The 22274-nt window shown below is 31.9% G+C and overlaps 2 protein-coding genes across 3 annotated transcripts in view; one reads left to right on the top strand and one right to left on the bottom strand.

Annotated features, from left to right (window-relative positions):
- The window catches only part of LOC143195715 (14 kDa phosphohistidine phosphatase), a 311279-nt gene extending 303274 nt beyond the window's left edge, over positions 1-8005 (top strand). The window contains exon 4 of the mRNA XM_076403140.1: positions 7762-8005. Coding sequence (XP_076259255.1) covers positions 7762-7854 — 93 coding nt within the window. The 3' untranslated portion in view covers positions 7855-8005. The remainder of the gene's footprint in view (positions 1-7761) is intronic.
- LOC143195714 (phosrestin-2) overlaps positions 1-22274 on the bottom strand; it is a 486868-nt gene that overhangs the window by 302082 nt on the left and 162512 nt on the right. The window lies entirely within an intron of this gene.

The following is a 22274-nucleotide window of genomic DNA, read 5'->3' as shown; positions in this document are numbered from 1 at the left end:
AAGTGAAGTCATATCAAATAGCATCCGGACTTCATCATCAATGTACATCCGGCAATCTGTAGACAAAGATTATCTAGTTATATAATATCGGAGAGGAATATGTTGAAATTGCGCCAAGCACCGACTTTGAAAGAGTTATACCTTACATACTTTAGATTAAGCTCAAGCCATATAGCTCCTCAATGGGAAGTATATCGTAAATAATGTTCGGCGCTTCAATAGCTCTACCAGCGAATATAGCACATCAGGATCAAATAGGTCAAGATTGAACATTGATATTGTCATCTGTAAACATTCATTGGATATCCATGGCTGCGTTTTGTATCGAACTGGTAGACATACTGTAGTGGCACACTTAATAGTTCTTTATCTATTTATTTATCTGTTCTGATGCTTTAGATTGTGCAAGTAATTCCAGTCACGATTGATACACTTAAAGTCATAATTATATTACTGCATATATAACCCATATACTGCAAGATATAACCCTATACTCACTCAATCAGTTACTTCCCAATTTGGCAATGTTAGCATTAGAAGACATTGTAAATAATGTAATGAGGCAAATTATAATAAACGTAAACCACGATCATTAATTTATCCATTCCTGATTATATACGTACATTGAAATCTTCAACCAGAATAGATAAGTTAGTTGTTGTACCAGAATTAAACACTTCTTAAAAATCATATTTAGTCACATCTTCATCGGATTCAATGGCTACACAATCGCATTTTGGCTGAAAGGCAGTGACACTGAAAGTGGCATTTTTGTCGACTAGGATACAGATGCCTGCTGATCACTGGTTAATGGATATTGTTCTGGATCCAATCATGCGTAGCTCGAAGAGAACAGTGATTTCGATCTTACATTTTGCCCAATCTAATAGCATATTCTCCTTCTGTTCGGCATGCTGTCCTCCCGTGCCTTTCCATGCCTCAATATAGAATATTTTCCTTGATAAGTGTCTTCCCAGCCTTGTTTCCCTCTCCACTGGAATGCCTCATTCTTGTTTATAGACAATCCACAAGCTTACATTCACATCTACACTCTGACAATATTCGAACCCGCGACTAATATAGAGAGAGATCGTCCCGTAGCTTCGGCTACATTGGCATCCTAATCGGTATTCAAATAATGTATTATCTATTGCTAGCTATATTTTTCCATCACTGCGGTTGCATTTAAGTTATGTTTTGATAATTTTAAGGTATCTTGATAATAATGAAATTGCTGCCAAACTATTCAACATTGGTTGAAACAATCGAAAAAAAAACTTCTCGAATAGCCGATATATAATTTGTTTCATTCTATTTGAACATAAACCCGCCTTTATTAAAATACCCAAAATTTGGCACTACGTAATAATTAAATTTAGTATAATACATGATAGAAAATCGTGCGAGTTATTTGTATATAAATTAATTTATGGTGTATCTCAATATTATTGGATATGTAGTTCAATTTCCATATTGTTTCATAAATTACATCCCTAGTTAATTTAAAGTTATCGCGCCCCATATGATATCTTGGAGTATTCCTCCGGAGATTGATAGATAGCACTAGCTAAATTTGAAATTGAATTTCACGTGAATGTATTGTGGAGTCTCTATTAATTAATAGCGTTATTTTGGGAATATATTTTTGATTAACCCTCAATTTTGATTCAATTTTTTTAATCAATTATGATAATCTGATAAATCAGGAGTTATGAAAGGTCTAGGATTTAAAAAAAATAATTTGCTTTAAAACTGTCAAGTTGAGTAACACTTCTTGTTCCCTATCTTGTTTGATTCGAGGTAGCGTTGGGAAATATCGAATGAAATCGATTATCATAAATTTAGTAATTGACTAATAATAGTGTTGATAATAATTGACTAATAGCTATTGAATGAGACTTTCCCGTTCGTTTCTAGTTTTAAACTGACTAATGTTTTGGCTTTGTCGTCATTCCAGTGATCTTGGAAATAATGTGAGGAATTAACGGTTATATTCCTTATATGTAAATTATTATGATTCTAAATAATAATGTTGTAAACTAAATGTTTGTGTAAAGAGAACAAACTTTAGATCTATGTTTAAATCTTTTGAAGGTTAAGTTTTCGTTCATTGTTTTTTATATGTATGAGAGAAGATTGTACAACTTTATTTTTTTATAAAATTATCCATATTTTATTAGATTCATGTTATAGTATTAAAAAATAATAATGCAAAATTTATTAAAATACAATAAATATATTCCATAGTTTTTTTACTAATTAAAAGTAACAGAAAATATATAAAATTAATTTACATCATTATAAATTACATTGTTCTTTGCAATATATTAGAATTTCACACTGACTTTAACCATAATGTATTGTGCGATGCAATTTATCAGTAACTAAGTAAATTTATCATTTAACTGCTGTAACGATATAAGTCCTAAAGAATAACCAACAAGAATGTTAATATGAGACGGAAACATTCAAGTTAAACCGGTCAGATAGTGTGGAATGACGTTTATGCGGATGGAAAAGGGGGTTTGAGGAAAAAAGGTATAGGGACGCCACAGAACCCAACCGAATTATGTAAATGTTCTATAATTTCGCTCAGCTTCTGGATAACATATGAGTTTGCTCGGACAAATATCGTTCTGGCCCTCTACATATCCACGGAATATTAAAAAAATGGAGAAAAGGTATACCTTTCCTTTCTTTTATTAGAACGATATATTAGATTTTTCATAAACCTCGAAAGGTAGCTTGAATTTCAGAAATATTTTCAAATATACAGTTATATTTCAGTAATATTTCGACTGATATTGCTTTTAATTAATAATATTTTGCTGATTATCATATCTACTGTCTATGATACGCACATTATTATTGGAGTCATGAAAGACATTTGGGGTTCTACTCGGTGAATAGAGGTAGAATGAAATAAAACACATAATACTTTTTGGATATTTTGTCAGCCTATATTGCAAGATGTAATAATTCGATATGATTCAATTACACTTTAGTAGGTATAGCACATCCAATAAAATAGTCAATGCACGTCATAGATGATGTCGAATGCCAAATGCAGTTTGTAAAAATGTAAAATTCACAACCCGGAATGGATTTTTCTTTCTTATTTTATCCTAGTTAAAAATATATGGATGGATGTATAGATCAGAACATATGTTATAACCCAATCAGGCTATAAAATTCGACTGGGGTTAGTACTAGTTAACCTTATTATCAAATATCTGCTAAATTATTTAAAACATTAGCGATTTATTAAAATATTTATGAAGATTATTCAAATCGACGTCACAGCTTCCAGCTGAACTATACTTGACTACAATTTTTACGTCACAAAATTATAATATCCAAAATTGGAAAAATTATAAGAGCTTCAAATCCGTACTGTACTCCGAGTGTCATTTAAGTAATGAAATATTGGGTCAAAGATAAAGTTCCTACCGTTTTTTAGTAAAATTAAACTTGTTTTCTTATAATACTAAATGTTATTTATTTGCATCATATATGTTGCATTTTTAAGTTGCGCTTTTTAACTAAAACTAACCGATGTTTCCCAATGGCTACAGATTGCATCTTCAGGAAGGGAATTCTGATAAGTACACAAATAAGATAATATCAGCGGCAGTGAGATATGCAGTCGTCAGGTTTGACTGAATAATCGATTTAGTCACTCCACAAGGCTGTTTTGAGAGAAAACATCTAGATGATTTAGAGTATCGTTGGGAACTATCGACTGAAACAGACTCTTGAGTGTTTAATAATTGAATTTTTTTTACCTTGGATTGCTGCGGTTGCTATTTTCAGTTTGACCGATTTAACTACTTTTTACTATCGACTGATTCAGTCGCTATTTTTGGTTCATATAGTTTCACATAGAGAAAGTAGTTTTATATGTAATATATATGGTTTTATGTTTTGCTTCTAGTTTGCTATATAGCTATTGTAAATAATAATGTATTATACATTAATATAGTAGCATTTTAGGGAACTCTATATTTCGAAATATTTTTTAATAGAGTATAAATAACAACATTTTGATTGATAAATAGTAAAATAATTTTGACTGCATTTATGTTATTTTATGGCAACTATTAGGACTTCTTCGATTTTGTCTCGATGTTCGTTCAAGCATTTTGAATATTAAAACTTCTTTCATGAATAGAATCAAAGAATAATAATAAAATATTATCAAATTATATATTTTATATACCATTATATCATTATATATATATATATATATCATAGATATTATATATTAATATATCATTCAAAATGAAACTGTTAATTTGGACGTAATAGAATCCAGCAAATATGTCTTCTCTTTTTCTTTCCCAAAGAAAGTTTAAGCATCTCCGACTGACTTGTGTCACGGTTAAAAAAACATTCGGAAACACATATTGGAATGAAATAGAAATAATCCGATTAGTTTTATTATTTTATGTAATTACTACTTTATAAATACTAAAAGAAATTAAAACTGTTTTCAATCGATAGTTCCCAATGCTAGTTTAGAGTCTATAAACACTAAAATAATCTCAACAAAAATAGGAGCCATAATATCTCGCCATATATCAGATAGATGTACGATGCCAATAGGATCGTGAGGAACTGGAGAGTCTTATATTTAATACATACGACGAATTCAGCAAAACTTTCTAACTATAAAAAAGTGTTAAGAAGGTGTGTAATCATCATGAAAAAAAGACAACTCCTTTTCTAAAATTTAACATTTTTGCTGCTTTTTTCCCTTTCCCATAGTAATATTGCTAAATATAGTGCAAATCATGTTTGTCCTTTTTTACTTAATATTTCATGAAATTCACCTTTCCAAAGAATTCACTTTTGCCTGATTTACAATTATTGGCATCTGTTAAGAAAACACCACGAGAAGGAGTATAGTATGGGAAGGAGTATAGGATGTTTAGTGTTTAATATATTTTTGTGGCCATTATTATTTGTGTTATCGCACTGTTAAGGTTTCTAGTCTTCCAATTGTGATATTGTTTTATCCGATTAATGTATTCAATAATGTGCCTGAAAAACTGTTTTTGAAAAGGTTTTTATTATTTATTATGTGTTATTCTGCACCGGAACAGTAGCGTATGTATTATCTATCACTCAATTACCTTCAGTCTTGGTTTATTTCATTGTTGAGGCAGTGCCACCAGTGAGGTATAAAAATATTGGTTGGCATACGCGTAAAGTTATCCGAGTAAATAACATATCTTTGGAAGATTTCATACAGGCAAGTTCAGACGAAAATCGATCAAAGCGTTTGAAGAATAAAAAATATTTTACATTATAAAGCATTGCAGTAAATTACGGTCAAAAGCGACCAGTCGTGATCGTACTTTAAAGATAAAACTTGGTCTCATATTCTTCATTAGTACACCCGTGCGAAATCAAGGCACGTAACTAGTTTTTTAACGTCGCAGCCATTTGGATTATTTTTGTTTTGCAATGATCTAAACAAGTCATCAATCCTTGTACTAATGCGGCTTTCAGTCCCACTCAGGGCATAAGTTTGTTAATACTATAAGAAAATGGTAAAATCCGACAAGGAAAAACCATTCCAGTTAGTATACTAATCAAGTATTGTAAGACCAGATATTATGTTATATATAGCAGAATATTAGTAGCTGTTATAATGGATGAGTTTCTTGACGTCTTACTAAAGCCGTGAATTTATTCCTTTTATTAAATTATGTCCCTATTTCATATTTTCTTCGCCCAAGCAACACATTTAAAATATTTCATTTCGAAGTTAATTTCTCGCCGAAACCCATCGATCACTTCTTTCCGACAAATTCTCCAATCTACGATTTTAATCTTACCATCAAACAGAAGCGGAGCGGGAATTGAAACATAGTCGAGTAATGATTATTTAGCTTCAAAAGGAATTTTGAAAGCGACTGCGATATTGCCCACTACCTTATGTCGTATCTCCGCTGGAAACTTCCAGTTTGCCACCCTTGATATATTGGAAAACTTTTGATGTATGTCTACAAGTCGAAAAAGGGCCGCGCAAGCTTTTACCCGTGATCTCGGATTTCATATAATTTTCGTGTGATAGAATGGCAAATTTTATTTTACGACTTGTGACGGCGACAAATTTGAGTATCGCTACCTGGTAGACATTTTATTTTTGATAGAGACATTTTAAGATTTATGAAGTTTTGTGAGAATTGATATTGTATCTAGACATGCCTCCCGTCAAGACATATTTCTGTATATTTTATGATTTAGAATACGAAATAAAAGTAGAAATGTTTTTGAAAGAGAATATTAATATGTGAGAAATGTATTGTTTCATATACAAACAGGATTCCGCCTTTTAAAAAGTAAGAGATACCACTTGCCCGTTGTACGGTAAGCACAAAAGAGGATTAAAGCCGTTATAAACGATACGGAGTTGTAAATATTACGAATGCTGTCGGAACTGAATTTTGTATTAACTCTTAGTTAAAAGTGCATTTTAGAAGAGAAAAAGTGAATATTAATCAAAAGTGAGCACATTAGGGGTGATTCATTTATTATGTAATCCTTTGGGGGGAAAGGGGTCGGTCTATTCTTATTACTTATGGCATCGATGGAACCTTAGTTCAAAATCTGTTTGAAAATGCTATTTGAGAGGTAAAATTGTTACTGTTTAAAATAAATCAATATATTGTGAAAATGTTAGATATAAAAAGCATTTAATAAAACCAAATGATGAAACCATATTCTAGATTATCCCAGAAGATATCCGGTATTACCGAGCCTGGTTACTAGCATGACTGAGATAATTTTCCTTGTCAGACTTTGCACTCTTGCCTTTTGGTTAGTCACAGTTATAAGCAATCACAAACATAAGCTTACGACAATGCCCTAGCAGGATTCGAAGCCGCGACTATCGCAACAATAGGAAGACCGTTCTGTCGCCTTGACTGCTGCGCCAACCCAACCGGCAGAGTTAATTAAAAACTTCTTAGAAGAGTAAGATATGCGTTTTATATACCAGACATTTCAGGCACCCATTATAAAGGCAATCCGTAAAATGTTTGAGAAATATTTTTAACTTCAGCCATAATTTATTGTATATGCATTTATATTTTTTTATCAATATTTCTTAAGACTTTTGAAATTAAAGGCAAACTGCCTGTTTATTTTTTCAAGTTTACTTCGCCCCCTTCATAGCAAGCCTTCTTAGATATAATATATTTTTCTCAACTTCTTTTCCCATATTTAATACATTAGATTTTTGAAATGATAATCTCCGAGCGGTTTTTTTGAGTGTCAGGATTAACCAGAAGTCCAAGAAAGCTAAACAAATCATAGTTTAACTTTTGACAGGTGAATGAACGAATAAGTAATGCAGTATGAAAAGGCACATTACTATTATGAAAGAAAGAAAATGTATCACTCCCACGACATTCCAAACGCACACATTATTCCTGTTAGATACTTTGACTCAGTTCCCTGGAACTAATAAGGGCTGAGGAATAAGGATGATAGTCAGTGACAAATAATCAGTACACATCTAGTAACAACTCGTTAAACAAAATTGTACACTAAAAATCAGTGTAAATAATTACATTTATTATTTGTTTATCAAGTAGTATAATGATCAACAACTTAATAATAATATTCTTAATACATAAAAATTGAACTTTTCAAATCAGTTTACAAAAAATTGTTAAAAGTCAACAACGTATTATTTTTAGATACATTTGTTTATACTTCACGCTAATATAATGTTTTATATTGTTACAGGGTTATGGCAAAGCTGACCACGAAAAAACTGCAGAAGTTTTGAAGACCAAATATCCCGATTTTACCATCACTTGCTCTGATGATGGTTATTAAACAATCACCTAATTCTACTTAATATAGCTTTTGTACATTAGATTCATCACGCTAAAAATATTTTTTGTGGAATACAGTAAAACAAGTATACTGCTATGCGATTTTAATGTTTTAAATTACGCGTACTCTAATATCATTCATTCGATAACCATACAGAATACTGTTAATTTCGTTAAAATCGTGACTAACGCAGATTTAAATGAGGATAATGTGCACAAGTTATATTCTAGAAATCGAAATGTCGGTGAATATATTCGTAATGGACATGGTACCAGTTTTGTATTTTTTGCAGCTGTTTTTTTAATATGTAATCTAGTAGCACTGGATGATGAAATAGTCAAGACAATGTATTGCTAAATAAAGGCTTCTTATTTATCTGCATTATTTGTTTTATTGTAATTAGAAAGCGCGTCATTTAATCTGACAAATTAGGAGAAATAACCAGTAAAATATATCAAACGGAACAACCTTTATCGATCTTATTTAATGACGTTAACTAACTGTCGTATACTAAAAACAATTGTATGTAAACACTGTTTCACAATTGTGTTATACACAACAATATTGTCTATTACTTCATATGTAAGTGAATATTTACTTTTCTATTGAGGTATTTTTCAACAGAAGTATTTTATTTCCGATGGTACACATACCATTACAGACGTACAGCGAATGGAAAAAATAATATGAACATCTGGGATATAAATAATAAAATATTGCCCTGTTAGCTACATAGTGCATTCAATAACGACTGGGCTCGAAATCCATGTGCTTCTGTAACCTCCTTAACCCTATATAAGCATAGAAGGAGAAAATACATAACCAGAAACTGAAACTTCTTAATTGTACAAAAGTTCTTAATTCCTATTACTACTATTTAGCCTCTTATTCCGCAGATTTCCTAACATAATACCTTGGGAAATACGAGCAATCTAATTTAACATCAAGCTCTCAATTAACTTCCAGCGTAAGTAAACGCTACTAGATATTCTCCTTTTCTTGTCGCTTCATTACCCGCCTTCATTCAACTTTGGCTGAACACCGACCATGGAACACATTTAATATTTCGGCTCTGAACGTTTTTATTCCTCCTTATTCTTGTAGGGAATCAACCGGGAAGAGATTACTTCCTTGTAAACTTCAATTAATCGAACGCGAATTTGATGGAGGAGGCAGGCTTTGAATCGGTTCTTTTTCCGGTTATTTCTTAAAAAAGATTTTTAAAAATACGCCAGCGAATTTTATTCAAATTTAAAGTAATCAGAAATTGCTTTTTTATGATATAATATTCTTATTTTTTAACAATATCACTATCAACTATTTAATTACTTGAACAATCTACGCAATAATAGTCACTACCAGTTTGAAAATAATTTATCATTAGAGTGTGGTTTTGTAATTTTTATATATTTCTCAGTTTTAAACGCCCTTCATACTATTAACTAAAATAATATTTCAGTTAGTAACCTAATCAAAAATCACTATCTGTAATACTTTATCATCATTATACTAAAACCCATCAATATTTGTGTGGCCTTACAATCAAGAATTAAACCACACAAGGATATTATTCAATCTCTCATTCACTTCATCTTGATTACATTGCCTTATTTGTCAATTTACTAATAAGAAACAAACCAATTTCTCCAAACGTTTCCTTATATAAAAACTAATTATCTAAGATACTGTTATAGAGCTTGATAGTTTTGGCTCGAAATCGAACTCTATAGTACGAAACAATCTATAGAATCAAGAAAACTTTCGTGTCATTCAAGTTATTGTCTCGAGAAATTTTGTTTCTCCTATTCAAAGTCAGAACTATAAAAATATATAATAAAATGAAAATAAAAATTAAAGACGAAATTATATTATATACAATTTGGAAAACAAAACTGAAAATTGGAACATATTGCTTCCATATTTTTTCATATTTTGTTTTGGAACCAACTAAGGTTTAACTGGACTGGACCTACTGCATAACATAGGCTCCGAACCACGATCCTCGGCTTTAAACCTACCGACGACCAAGAAGAAGTCAACCATTGTTGATGATCTATAGTTTCAAAACTTTCGTATCGTTGAAATTATTTTTTTGATATGTTTTGTGTCTCATATTCAGTCAGAGCTATAAAACCAGTTATAGACGAGCCCAATATTTGAACCGTGTAAAAGGAGAAAAACAATCCATTAACTGCCATTGAAGATTATGACTCTGAATGAATACGAACTAACGAAATCAGCTAGCTACATGCAAAAACATACTAAACATTGAACAGTGGCCCTTGAATAATATAAATTAGATATAGGGAATTAAGTGGAAAGAACCTGTTCTAATATAGTAAAAGTATAATAAAAATCTGAAAAACAACTAGCTATTGCAGGCGCTGTAGCGCGAAAATCTACTGTATTGTGTAACTGTGCGAAAAAAACGAAGATATAAATGAAAATTGCGTAAAAGTTTAATATTTTAATATAAGAAAATATGTTGTCAAAAATCATCCTATTATAGTTGAGCACATGCTAAAGCTGAGCAAATATTTTCGCAAACAGTTTGCGTGTCACAAATTGCGATACGCACAGGGTAAAAAAACAGTCAACAAAATCATAACTGGAGATCATTATTCCGCATTTTTAGAGTCTTTCTTCGATATGTAGTTCTTGCGCAAGTTTTGGATTCACAACTATCTCTAGTCGAGTTTGTAGATGACTTTACAGTTTCTAATGTTCTTATATATGCAAGAACTAGTGGACAATGTCAAGGAAAGAATTTATTCTAAAAAGAAATGGTTTCATTTAAAACAATAAAGATTATTTCTATACTATATTGTCGGTAAAACATATATTGTATACAAATATTGTGGGTAAAATAACAAAGTTTTATAATTTGAACATGTTGAAAGATTGTATAACCTGTGATAATTTGGCATCAGTAACAAATTAATAAACAATAGGTAAAACAGATGCCCGTCGTAACAATCAACCCATCCTTGTTGAAAAATCCAATAATTTTTTCTTCAATAAACATTTTCAGTCAGGAAATTACGAGATTTTTAACATTAAACATAAAAGATTCCTTGAAATTATTTCAAAATACATATTCCAATGAACTATACAGTTCAAATTCAATTAGCGTCTTTCATGTCCAAAGCATACATTGAAACGATTTTTTATATCGGTTATAATAAAATTTCAAAATTAGTTTATAAAAAAAAGAATTAACGAGATATATCCTCGGCTGTCAAATTATATCACCCATATCGTCGCCCCTTGTTCAGAAACAAATCCGAAGCGAAACAAACGAAAAAAGAAAACCTTACGAAAAAATTAATTCATTCGTCGTTAATTAAAATGTTCTGTGTGCCGTTTTGTGTCAGTGATGTACTTCATGGTCGGTATGAAATGATAAATGGAGAAGGTGGATGAAGAGATATTAATATGAAAAAATATCTTTAGGCTACTGGGTTTGAAGGTCGTCGGTATGTACTCAAATTAAAAACGGTGTTCTTTGTACTATGGGCAACATCGTATATCTGTATTTGAATTTATGTTCTTATAAAAAGGAGTTTAAAATAATATGGTTTAATAAATCACTAAAAATAATTCAATCAAGTACGAAGATATTTATTTTATTTTTTTATTTTTTATATATTTTAAAGTCTCCTTTTACCAACTATGGGTTTATCTGGACTGGACCTACAGTTTAACGTGGGTTACAACATATATAATTTATCTTATTGTTGTACTTTGTAAAAATTATTATAATTATTTACTTTCTAGACATAATTTTTGAATTAATTTTTTTATATATATTTGAAAGTTTCCTTTTACCAACTATGGGCTTATCTGGACTGGACCTACAGTTTAACGTGGACTCCGAACCACGGTCCTCAGCATTAAAGCCTCCCGACTGGCGAGTGACCAACTTTAGAAATCATCCTAGAAGACATCCGGTCTTACCCAGCCTGGTTACTGACCTGACTGGGATCATTTTCCTTGTCGAATTTTACAATCTTGCCTAGAACATTTTTTATTCTTATTTGAAATCTTATTCTAAAGTCTATATATGTCCAATAATCAGATCAAATGGTGTTAGACGTTTTAGTCTACGCACTTCACTGTCACTTCGCATATTTAGTTGATCACCGAGTGCGTTGGAATATGACACTCTCTCGAGGTACTTCACACACGACGAATTACACGCGTTATTAGTTTTAGAGGAAAATCGCGTTGTATCACTTCTATCTTCGCGATCTATCATCATTTGAAACATAGTACGGAGCATCGACAATGACACGCAGCGCTTTATTTTGGAACCGTTGTATGATGAGTATATTATACTTGCTACTGATTCTCTTTAGTTGGATTCCATTTGACCATATAGGCTTGAGACAGATTTATACAATAATATCTTGTTGTCTAGTGATAACTCTAATTTTCGCCCGATAAGCCAAATACATTTGGTAAAGTTTAAGTCCAAGTTGTTTCCGTTTGGCGACTATGTACTTCTTCCAAGTTAAAGTACAAAGAAGAAAAATCTAATACCAACGGAATAGGACGGGAATTTCAAACTATTGCCAGTTTCTTTAATTTTTAAAAAAAGCAACTATCGGAGTGTCGTACATGAAATAGCATATCGGTCAAAGGCCTACACGATATTTTTCTTGAAGTATCATTTATCGAAAATTTTAATTCGAATTTTGAACAAATGTTATATTGAATTTTATAAATATAACGTTGAGTCTACTCTTTACATAAACGTGTGATTATGACTCATTAAAATAGACTTACCTGAACCACCTAAACGTGATATTAAGTCATATCAGTCGGCAATTCGATTGTCGAATCATCAAAATCACCTTTTCAACCAATAACCTGTTTTAGGTGCAGTAGGATTTAATTGTATTTAGCAAACCTCAGCATTGTTGATACTATCCCATCTTAATTGTATAGCTTGGTCGGCGAAGACTCGTCATCAAGTTTCTGAAATGCTGTGTTATGTATCAAGTATTCCTAGCATCCTAGTAATAGCTCATCGGTTACTTCAACGTCAGTATCGTTCAATCTGATGTGCCTGAAATGTTTATGTTGTTTTAATTTTATTGTAGGCCACTTTATACACATGTTTCCATTAGAATCATAGGTTGAATCACTGTACGAGTGATGGCTTCTTCTTTTTTAGATACCTTGCTGCGAAAACAGCAGGTAATTCAAATTTTGCGTGATGTTTGGACATATGTTTTGTAACGATCTAATATTCATTAGAGTAGAAAGACCGATAACATATTAAATCATAATATATCGATCAATATGAGCAATAACCATTGCTATATTCCACTGCAAGTTTTTCGATATCTTAATTCAATTCAGATAACATTCTATCTGACACAATTTCCCAGACCTCCACCAGGTGGAAACTAATTTTTGACGAAAAAAAAAACTGAGAATTTACTTTATATAAAATATAAATAACAACAGCAACTAATTTTAATTAGAACGATTGTTTTAAATAATATATAGACAATTGATGCCAAACATGCAACCTGGCCCAATTGAATGACTTGAATCAACTAAATCAAAACATAAAAGCTAATTTGCTGATCGTTGGTTATAAATCTTTGTTTTTTTTTAATGATTTTTAGTCTCATGTGCAGTTTGGCTTTCAAATATTGTATTGAGAGAGAAGCATGATAGCAAACATTCAATTACAATTTCTGCTTTACGTTGTTCTGATAGTTACTGGATGCATATGAATAAGTCAATTATTGTCTATTATGAGTAGTGATATCTATTGTCTTCATTACTCACAAAAAGGCAATACTTTCCAACTTTGTGCAAAGCCCTTTCAATTAAAGGTTTTTCAATAATTGTCGATGATATGAAAAAATGCAATTTTTTATTTCAGTGAAATATCAATTTTCGTTTATTTGAAATGCTGTTGTGTGTTGAATATAATATTCTGCGGCATATATAGCATATATTCGAGTAGTCCAGTTTTCATTGACTTATAGATTCGTTTGAATTATTTCATGAAGCTCCATAAGATATTTTTAGATAGCGGCAGATTTAGATAGCGGTTTTGCTAGCCAATCCTCATCACTTCTGCGAGAGATAATCGCAGCCTCAAAACTATTATAGAGTATCCGCATCGTACGAAATACGAACCAATTATGCCGCTTGTCCAGAATCCACGCCAAGCAGTAACTTTTTTCAATATTCCCAAAGCTTAATTAACAACCCAGTAAAAATCGAATAGTGACTCGTACCAGATAAAAATGGAAAGAAGCAGAGGACTGAGGACGGAGAGTGCAAGTGAATGGAGGTTACGTAAAGTTCGAGTTTAGTGAAGTATATTCGTGCAGTCATGTTCTTACTTCTGACTATTTTATATCCTGCATGAAACAATCGGAATTAAGTTATGGTGCACTAGAGCACCCAAGGATCAATGAAACACCAGAAAACTAGAAACATGTGATCTTGAGTTATCGGTAGGATAGAAAGAAATATTATAACCAATGGAGTAATTAGTAATGAAGTAACGCAGCCGTGTATAATTTACAAGGTTTAGCGAAGCAATAAAAAATTTAAAACATGGGAAGCAACAGAATTATCGGTAAGATAAAGAGCAACATTATAATCAATAGAGAAGTGTTTAGTAATGCAGATATGTGTAATTTGCAAGGTTTAGTGAAACAGTAGAAAATTAGAAACATTATTAAAAACAGAATTATCAGTAGGATAAAAAGAAACATTCAAACTAATGGAGAAGAGGTTTTAATTTGCAAAGACAAGAGAATTACTGAAAACTGGAAACATGAAGTTCAACAGAATTACAGGTAACATAAAGAGCTTTCAGCTCTACTCTTAATCAATGTGACGTTTCTTTAAGGAAAAGGTGTTGCGCTGCCGATGGTTTATCGAACCAGTCATATGAATTTGACAACCAATCATTGTGTAGCATTAAACACTCACATATAACACATTATATAACAACTCAGTGCTTCCTTTTTCAAGGTAATCAACACTCAATAATAATAAAACATTATCATTTGAACGTTATATATTATAAGGGACTGGATAATAGACAATAGATGAAATAGATGCCACCAAAAACATTGCCATCAAAAGCGCGTCCAAACTGAAAAAATCAGATTAAAATATAAACGTTTTTACTTAGAATATTTTATTCTAAATTAATTTGTCAAATTTACATTTAAATTAGATATCAGCGTCTGTGTTCCTGATAATGTCAAATCAAACCTAAAGTGCATCAAGCCTAATGGTTTATAAATTTCAAAGTTAGTATAGTACCTTCGTGTGTACATCCATCTCACGACTACATATATTATAGGATCGATTTCACTTGGCTCGTTCACCATCCGCCTTTATACGGATCTAACGCTGTAGCAACTTCATATTCCACACATGAGTGATCGTCATTTATAGCTTTTACAATAAGTTGGACGTGTAGCGCCATAAATTTTCGTTTATCGTGACAAATAGAGATGTAAAGAGACGTGAAATATTGTATGCAGTCAATGGTGTATGAACTATAAATTATTTCGATATGACATGAAGCTCATATTTATTTTTTTTAAATTTAATACAATAATATTTCAAATAAAAAAAAATTTAAATGCCAGTGTGATATAAAATATAATGTAACAAATGTAATAAATGTAAGTTGAATAAGGCAATATAAATAATACTGACTGTTTACTCAACCCGTATAGAAAACCGTATTCAGTAAAATTAATAGTATCTCAGATATTCGTAAGAAACTAATTAGGTATTCATGAAAATTAATATTTTACTTTTCTGTGTCTAGACACTTCTGGCATATGAATCATCCGAAAGAGCAGTGGTCGTCTTTTATGGATGTGGATATATATTTTGATTTATATTTATATAGTAGTGCATTACAGTAGAGAAAAAGGGCATTTAACTCGTTTTCTTACATTTCCTTCTCATTATGTTCTTCACCTTTATAATGGACTTGGATGTGAAAACAATTTTTCTTAAGAACTGATCATATTCGATCTAAAGAATAATAAACAAAATTATATAAGAGGTTAATTGAAAAGCCGTCGGCCTACCATAGTAAAACACATTTTTTTGGCAATTTTTTTTTTATTCAACATAATTCCCTTCAAGGGTGATACACTGATTATAGCGACCTTTTCCTACGACGAATAGTTCTTCCCAGCGAGCATTTTTTGAGGTCTGAGAACAGGAAATAGACGCTGGGGTTCAGATCTGGACAATACGGTGGATGAAGAAAGAATTCTAAGCCCAATTCATGGATTTTTGACATGTTGCATTGTCTTGGTGAAGCAGCACTCCATAACGCTATGTAATAGTCGCTGTTGATGGTGCTTCCTTTTTCAAGGTAGTCAATGAAAATTATTCCATGCGCATCCCTAAATACAGACGCCGACTACTGCGTTCCCCCACGATTTGGAGTGGGTTCATCGTGTGCAGTGCACTCGGATGACTGTCGCTTGGACGTCGGAGGGAAATGATGGAGCCATGTTTCATCCATTGTCACATATCGATGCAAAAACTCAGGTTTATTACGCTTGATTATTATCAAACACTGCTCCGAATCATCAACTCGTCGTTGTTTTTGGTCAAAAGTGAGCTCGCATGGCATCCACTTTGCACGGAGCTTTCTCACATCCAAATATTCGTGAATGATATGATGTACACGTTCAGTTGATATCTTCAAAGTTCTGCTATTTCATGTCTGCTATACTTAGAATACCAATCCTTGATGGTTGATTTTCCTGTGGCAGTGTCCGGAAACTCGGCATCAAGCTAAGTTTTTGTTTCAACTGTATTTTTTCCCTTCAAAAAGCAATATTTTATCAACATGCAAAATTCCTTTTTATCCATTTTTTTCACAATAATAAAAGTTGCTTCACTCAAAATGCTATAATTCACAAATTAATGATCCGAGAGCTGTCAAATTTGTACACGCATCTTTTGATAGTTAGTGCTAACTAAATAACGTATGGATTTAATTCTTGTAGCGCAATGTATGTGTCAAGCCGGGGACTTTTCAATTGACCTGTTATGTTACTAGTGTGACCTGGTAAAACCGAATGAATCTGTTACTGGCAGATGCTTACTGAATACAATTAAGCCAATCGGATAACGTATTGTGGAAAAAATGACCAACAATAAGTTGACATGTCAATACTCGGCCACGCGTTGCCAGAGTTGTGAAAAGTTATGTCACAGTATGTATTAACCACCGGATAAAGCGCCATATTTATGAAAAAATTTGATACTATGATGAATACTGATAAAGATCTATCATCGATAAACTTGAACGTATTTTATTTAAAACCATCTAAGAAATGAAGTTTTTAAATCAGTAAATCAGTTTATAATCAGTCATAATCAATACAAAACTAATAAATAGATGCCAAAAAAATTATTGCCTAATAACGATTTTTTATCTTACTTATGAACATATCTGAAAAAATGTATTTTTGAAATTAAAAGCATAAAAAAAATATAATTATTTCCCTAAAAAAAACAGTGGATAATTTCGCTGTTTTTTCAATCGTATCTCCCTTTAGTATCCTTTTCCCATCAGAAATCCTAACTCGGCTAGTCATTATTCCATCAGGATCTGTCGCCTGTTGATAACAAAATCTATTTTAGCCCGGATCGTTGTAATTTCGTGTTTTGGATTTAACGAAATTATCACGCGATCGAATGACGCCGTCTAGTTTGTTGCTGTCGATGAAATTTTGACATAGAAATGGTTTACAAACCCCTTTAAAATGTAGTTGAAATGAAACTATACAGCTGAATAATGTTTCGAGCTAAACATATTTGTTATGAAATGGGGAATGAATATTTTTAATTAAAATATATTTATTTTATTTTATAAAAAGATTGTATGAAAATACACGATTACAAGCAACACGATTATTTTTTCATTATATATTAAAATAAAATAAATTTAATGAAAATAAAATATCGTAGTATAATCCGAATAAAACACAAATGCAAATGTTAAATTATTTGAAAGGCTATACAGCGAATTTGATTTATTATATTGTGCCCTTGCTTATAGCAGCTATTTGGTTTGAATGTCTTTACCATTAATATAAGGCATACTTATGATATTTTATTAGCTGTAACGAATTCACAATGAACATCGATTTTGAGAATACTGACGAACGTTAATGAGCTGATACAAGTTTCTTGATACAAGTTAACTCCAGACAGAAAAGAACAGAAACAAACATTTTTAAAGCAAAATAAATAAGTATGACATCAACAGTATATAGGAAAACAGCGCTTTACGTAACAATAGTTAGAAACTTCGGACTAAACGAAAATATCAAGGTGTTTCAAAAATATCTAGTTTTGTCAGTTGACCACTAAGCTAACAAAAATTCTGCATAGCTTAGGTAGTTTTTCAAAAAACTAGGTATTGTATTTGTTGGTAATTCTTTATATTTAAAATATATTTATGTTACATAACGTGTTATACATATAATATATTTCTTTTGACGCGTGTCAAACTACAATTATTGAGAATAATTGTTTAAAATAAACCCCGTAAAACAAAGGTTTATTTATTAAAGATATTATTCTTTCTTATAGTGTAAAAACATATGGCACAAATATTACCACGAGATATAAACTTTTAAACCTAAACATAAAATGGCGCTTGATAGGCATATTCCGGCTAGTTCACTCCACATAGCTTTTGGTTACTTTTTCTTACATAGCTTAAAATAATAAATTTCGTTAAGAGTTTAATTTCTCCGCTGACCATAGGCACATTTAGCTCTTTACAGATTTACTCTTTTTTAATACACCATTTGAGTGTGAGCATCCATCTTATATCAGATCAATTAGCGATAATAACAATCAGAATTGGTCTTTGTAAATAGTATGATATTCCCCAGGAGGCAAAAGGGATTTTACAGAATTATGGAATTCCCAACGCTAAAAGAGAAAACAGCCAAGTCCCGCCCTCAATCAAGGACCCAACGTTGGAGCTGGTCCTATAAAACCCCGACACAGATACTCGATGGTCTTCACCTCGAATCAGGCATCCCGTTCGTGAAGAATTTCGCGAACATGCTCAGTAAGGTTCTCTTTAGGCGTCTTAGAACGCGACAACATCTTGATCAAATCCCTACATTTTTACAATGCTCGGTACATAACTAATTAGGACAATCCCAGTCGTAACCAAGGGCCTCTGTCACCCGCAAAACACTCCACTAACCCGAACCTAAAGCGACATCAGCAAAATACCAGTTGGTTCTAGCTGGTTATGCTGGAACAAGAAAAAAAAACTGGACGGTCTCTTCTCCGGGCTTCCTCGAGTGGCTGTGTCGTCAACTGTAAATTGCCAATCACTCAAATAAATCATAAATAATCTCGTTAGTTTATATTACTTCACCACGAACCCATCCTCAGTTCTCACATGTATATAGTACTAGCGACCCGCCCCGGCTTCGCACGGGTGCAATGCTGATACTAAATTAAATACACTACAGAAAAAATATGAACGTTGTATATAAAAACATAGCGGCCCGCTCCGACTTTGCACGGGCATAAAATATATATGCCTATATCACTCAATGAAAACATGATTAAAATCGATCCAGTATTTTTGGTTCATTCATTACTGCCCTTGGCCTGCACGCATTAAATTTGGAGTAAAACAATTCCTCTTCCCCTATACTTACTATGAAGATTTCCTGCTATCTTTGGAATATCTAAATACATACAATTTTTATTACATTACACATTTTTAAACGCAAATTTTAAATTTGTAATATCTCCGAAAATGTTTGTTTAATTTACATGCTGTAAGGAACCATATTGATCTATATTAATTGCGCACTGTTTTTAAGGTACTTAATTCGATAAGGATTAATGCCGTATTGCTTAAAATAGCTTCGTAAATAAGCCATTTTCTCACGTAAAAAGTAAACAATAAAAATGGTTAATGTGGGTTATCCCTAAAAGATAAACATATACCATCGCGGACTTTTTTGTAGACCTTTTTATGGTGCACAATACTGTAGTACATTAATTTGATCTAACTCGTAGGGTTAGGCAGCGTTTTTGCTAATTGCTAAATAAGCCTAAAAAAATAGGTTAATTTACGACATCACGTTAGAAACCTCTAAAATTAGCAATGTTGCCTTAGTATATTATGCATGTATTATACATATAAACCTTCCTATTGAATCACTCTATCTATTGAAAAAAACCGCATCAAAATCCGTTGCGTAGTTTTAAAGATTTAAGCGCACATAGGGATATAGGGACAGAAAAGGCGACTTTGTTTTATACTATGTAGTGATATAGATTTCATGTATATAGATTTCAATATTTAAATTATATTATAATTGGGTTTATTTAAATATTAGGTTTAGATTTATTTGTCATACTAACTTCAAAATTTCTTTATAGAAGTTTATGAAATACATAATATCAGGCCTATAAATTAATTTAAAATTCTTGTGTATGAAATTGCATCGGGTATATTTGTACCGAATAAATCGCATTTGCGGGAAGTTTTAGTTATTTGCTTCAATTTGAAGATAAACGCGGTTGAAAATTATGCAATGCTGCGTGAAGTTGAAGTTATGGTAACCATTCTTCACCGATTTCAACATGTGAATACTGGTTTCGGCGTTTTAAAAGTTGTGATTTTGATACCGAAGGCAAAGGACAATTAGATGATGAATTAAGACATTACTCGATGAAACCATCAATGGGTGTCAATTATGTTATTCTGCTGCTGTTATTCTTCAGTATGACGTTTGACCACATGTTGCAAAAGCGGCGAGAGCACCCTTAAAAACACAAATAAAATGATCCGCACCCTCCATTTTCTACTAACCTTGCTCATTCTGATTACTACTTATTCCTACATATGAGCCATGACCTGTTTGAGTAACGCTTTACTTCTTATGAAGATACCAAATGTGTCGATTCACGGATGGCCTCGAAAGATACTAGATAGAATACGGAACACGTACATCGTTCTTTCGAAATATAATCCGTAAATTGCCTGAAAGATGAGAAAAATTAACGGCTATCGATGGACAATACTTTGAATAAAATACATTGGATCGATTTTTCACAATAAAGCTTGAAGTTAAAAGAAAACCTTAAAACTAATTTGTAGGTCTAATAGCTTGGGCTGCCGTCCTAGTGACCTCCTCATTTTTTGGGCTCATACAAAACTCCCGCTACTTTTAAACGTGCTCTTTCGACTTGAATTTATGATTCAATGTTCAAACATTTTGCTGCGTTAACACATGGAATTACTATAGAGCTAATTAACACTAGCAAGCAGCCTTTTATAATCCGTCTAATTCTGCCCTTTTAATCAGCCGTTGTTACTGTGTAACTTTTAGAAATATAAACCACAATAAAACAAGTAATAATAAAATAATATAACGAGTTTATGCAAAATATGTGATATTTGGCTATTTCTTCTAAAGCAACAAAATAACCAAATAGTATATCTAAAGACAGCTGGCTGGACGTGTCTAAACTATGAAACTATAATGATAACTACTTTATATTTGACTTTCAGACCAAGATCTCAATTAAAAAATAAAAAGGAATGAGTTTTAATAATTAAATATAATTAAAATTAAACGCAAAAGTATTATTTCAGATACAACATAGGGTTTCGCAAACTCTTTAAGAAAATAACGAAGCAAGATTAATGATGAGGAAAATTTATAGAAAATTGAAGACCTTTAATAAACTGGGGATGGGATATTATTGTATTCAGTTTGATTAAAACTTAAATATCATCGCATTGGAAAACCTAATACAAATATACAAGAAAAACTCTATCATCGGTCTTATAAGGATTAATTTCCATTTTAATTAAACCTGAATTTATCTTTAGCATTCCTTGTTCTATATCCTTGGCGAATATCAAAGGTTAATTAATTCTGCGGTATAATGAAAATCTGCAAAATACTCAACGATACTGTTTTGATGAGTACAGACATGAACGAATGGTTCGAGCTCTGCGCGAACATTCAGGAAAGATCGGATTGCTGTTCGTCCCATTTTTTGATGATAGAAATGAACTCGTGACGCTTTCGGTCCCTCTAAGAAAGTCTCGATTCCCAACAATCATTTCACGATTTTTATGGCTTGGTTCTGAGGCGCCTATTCTTTTGTCTATAACCATACTTTTCCCAATGACATGACAATGAACAAAATAACGTTAATGAGCTGATACAAGTTTCTTGATACAAGTTAACTCCTGAAAAAACAAACATATTTAAAGCAAAATAAATAAGTTTAAAAAAATTAATAATTTCAAGCTTTATTGTGAAAAATCGATCCAATGTATTTCATTCAAAGTATTGTCCATCGATAACCGTTAATTTTTCTCGTCTTACAGG

This window comes from Rhynchophorus ferrugineus, unplaced genomic scaffold, assembly GCF_030347505.1.
Source record: "Rhynchophorus ferrugineus isolate W39M unplaced genomic scaffold, kcgeb_rfMv2 rfM4, whole genome shotgun sequence".
Lineage (NCBI taxonomy): Eukaryota > Metazoa > Arthropoda > Insecta > Coleoptera > Curculionidae > Rhynchophorus > Rhynchophorus ferrugineus.
Note: the sequence above shows the minus strand (reverse complement) of the source record. Positions and strands in the feature narration are given on the sequence as shown.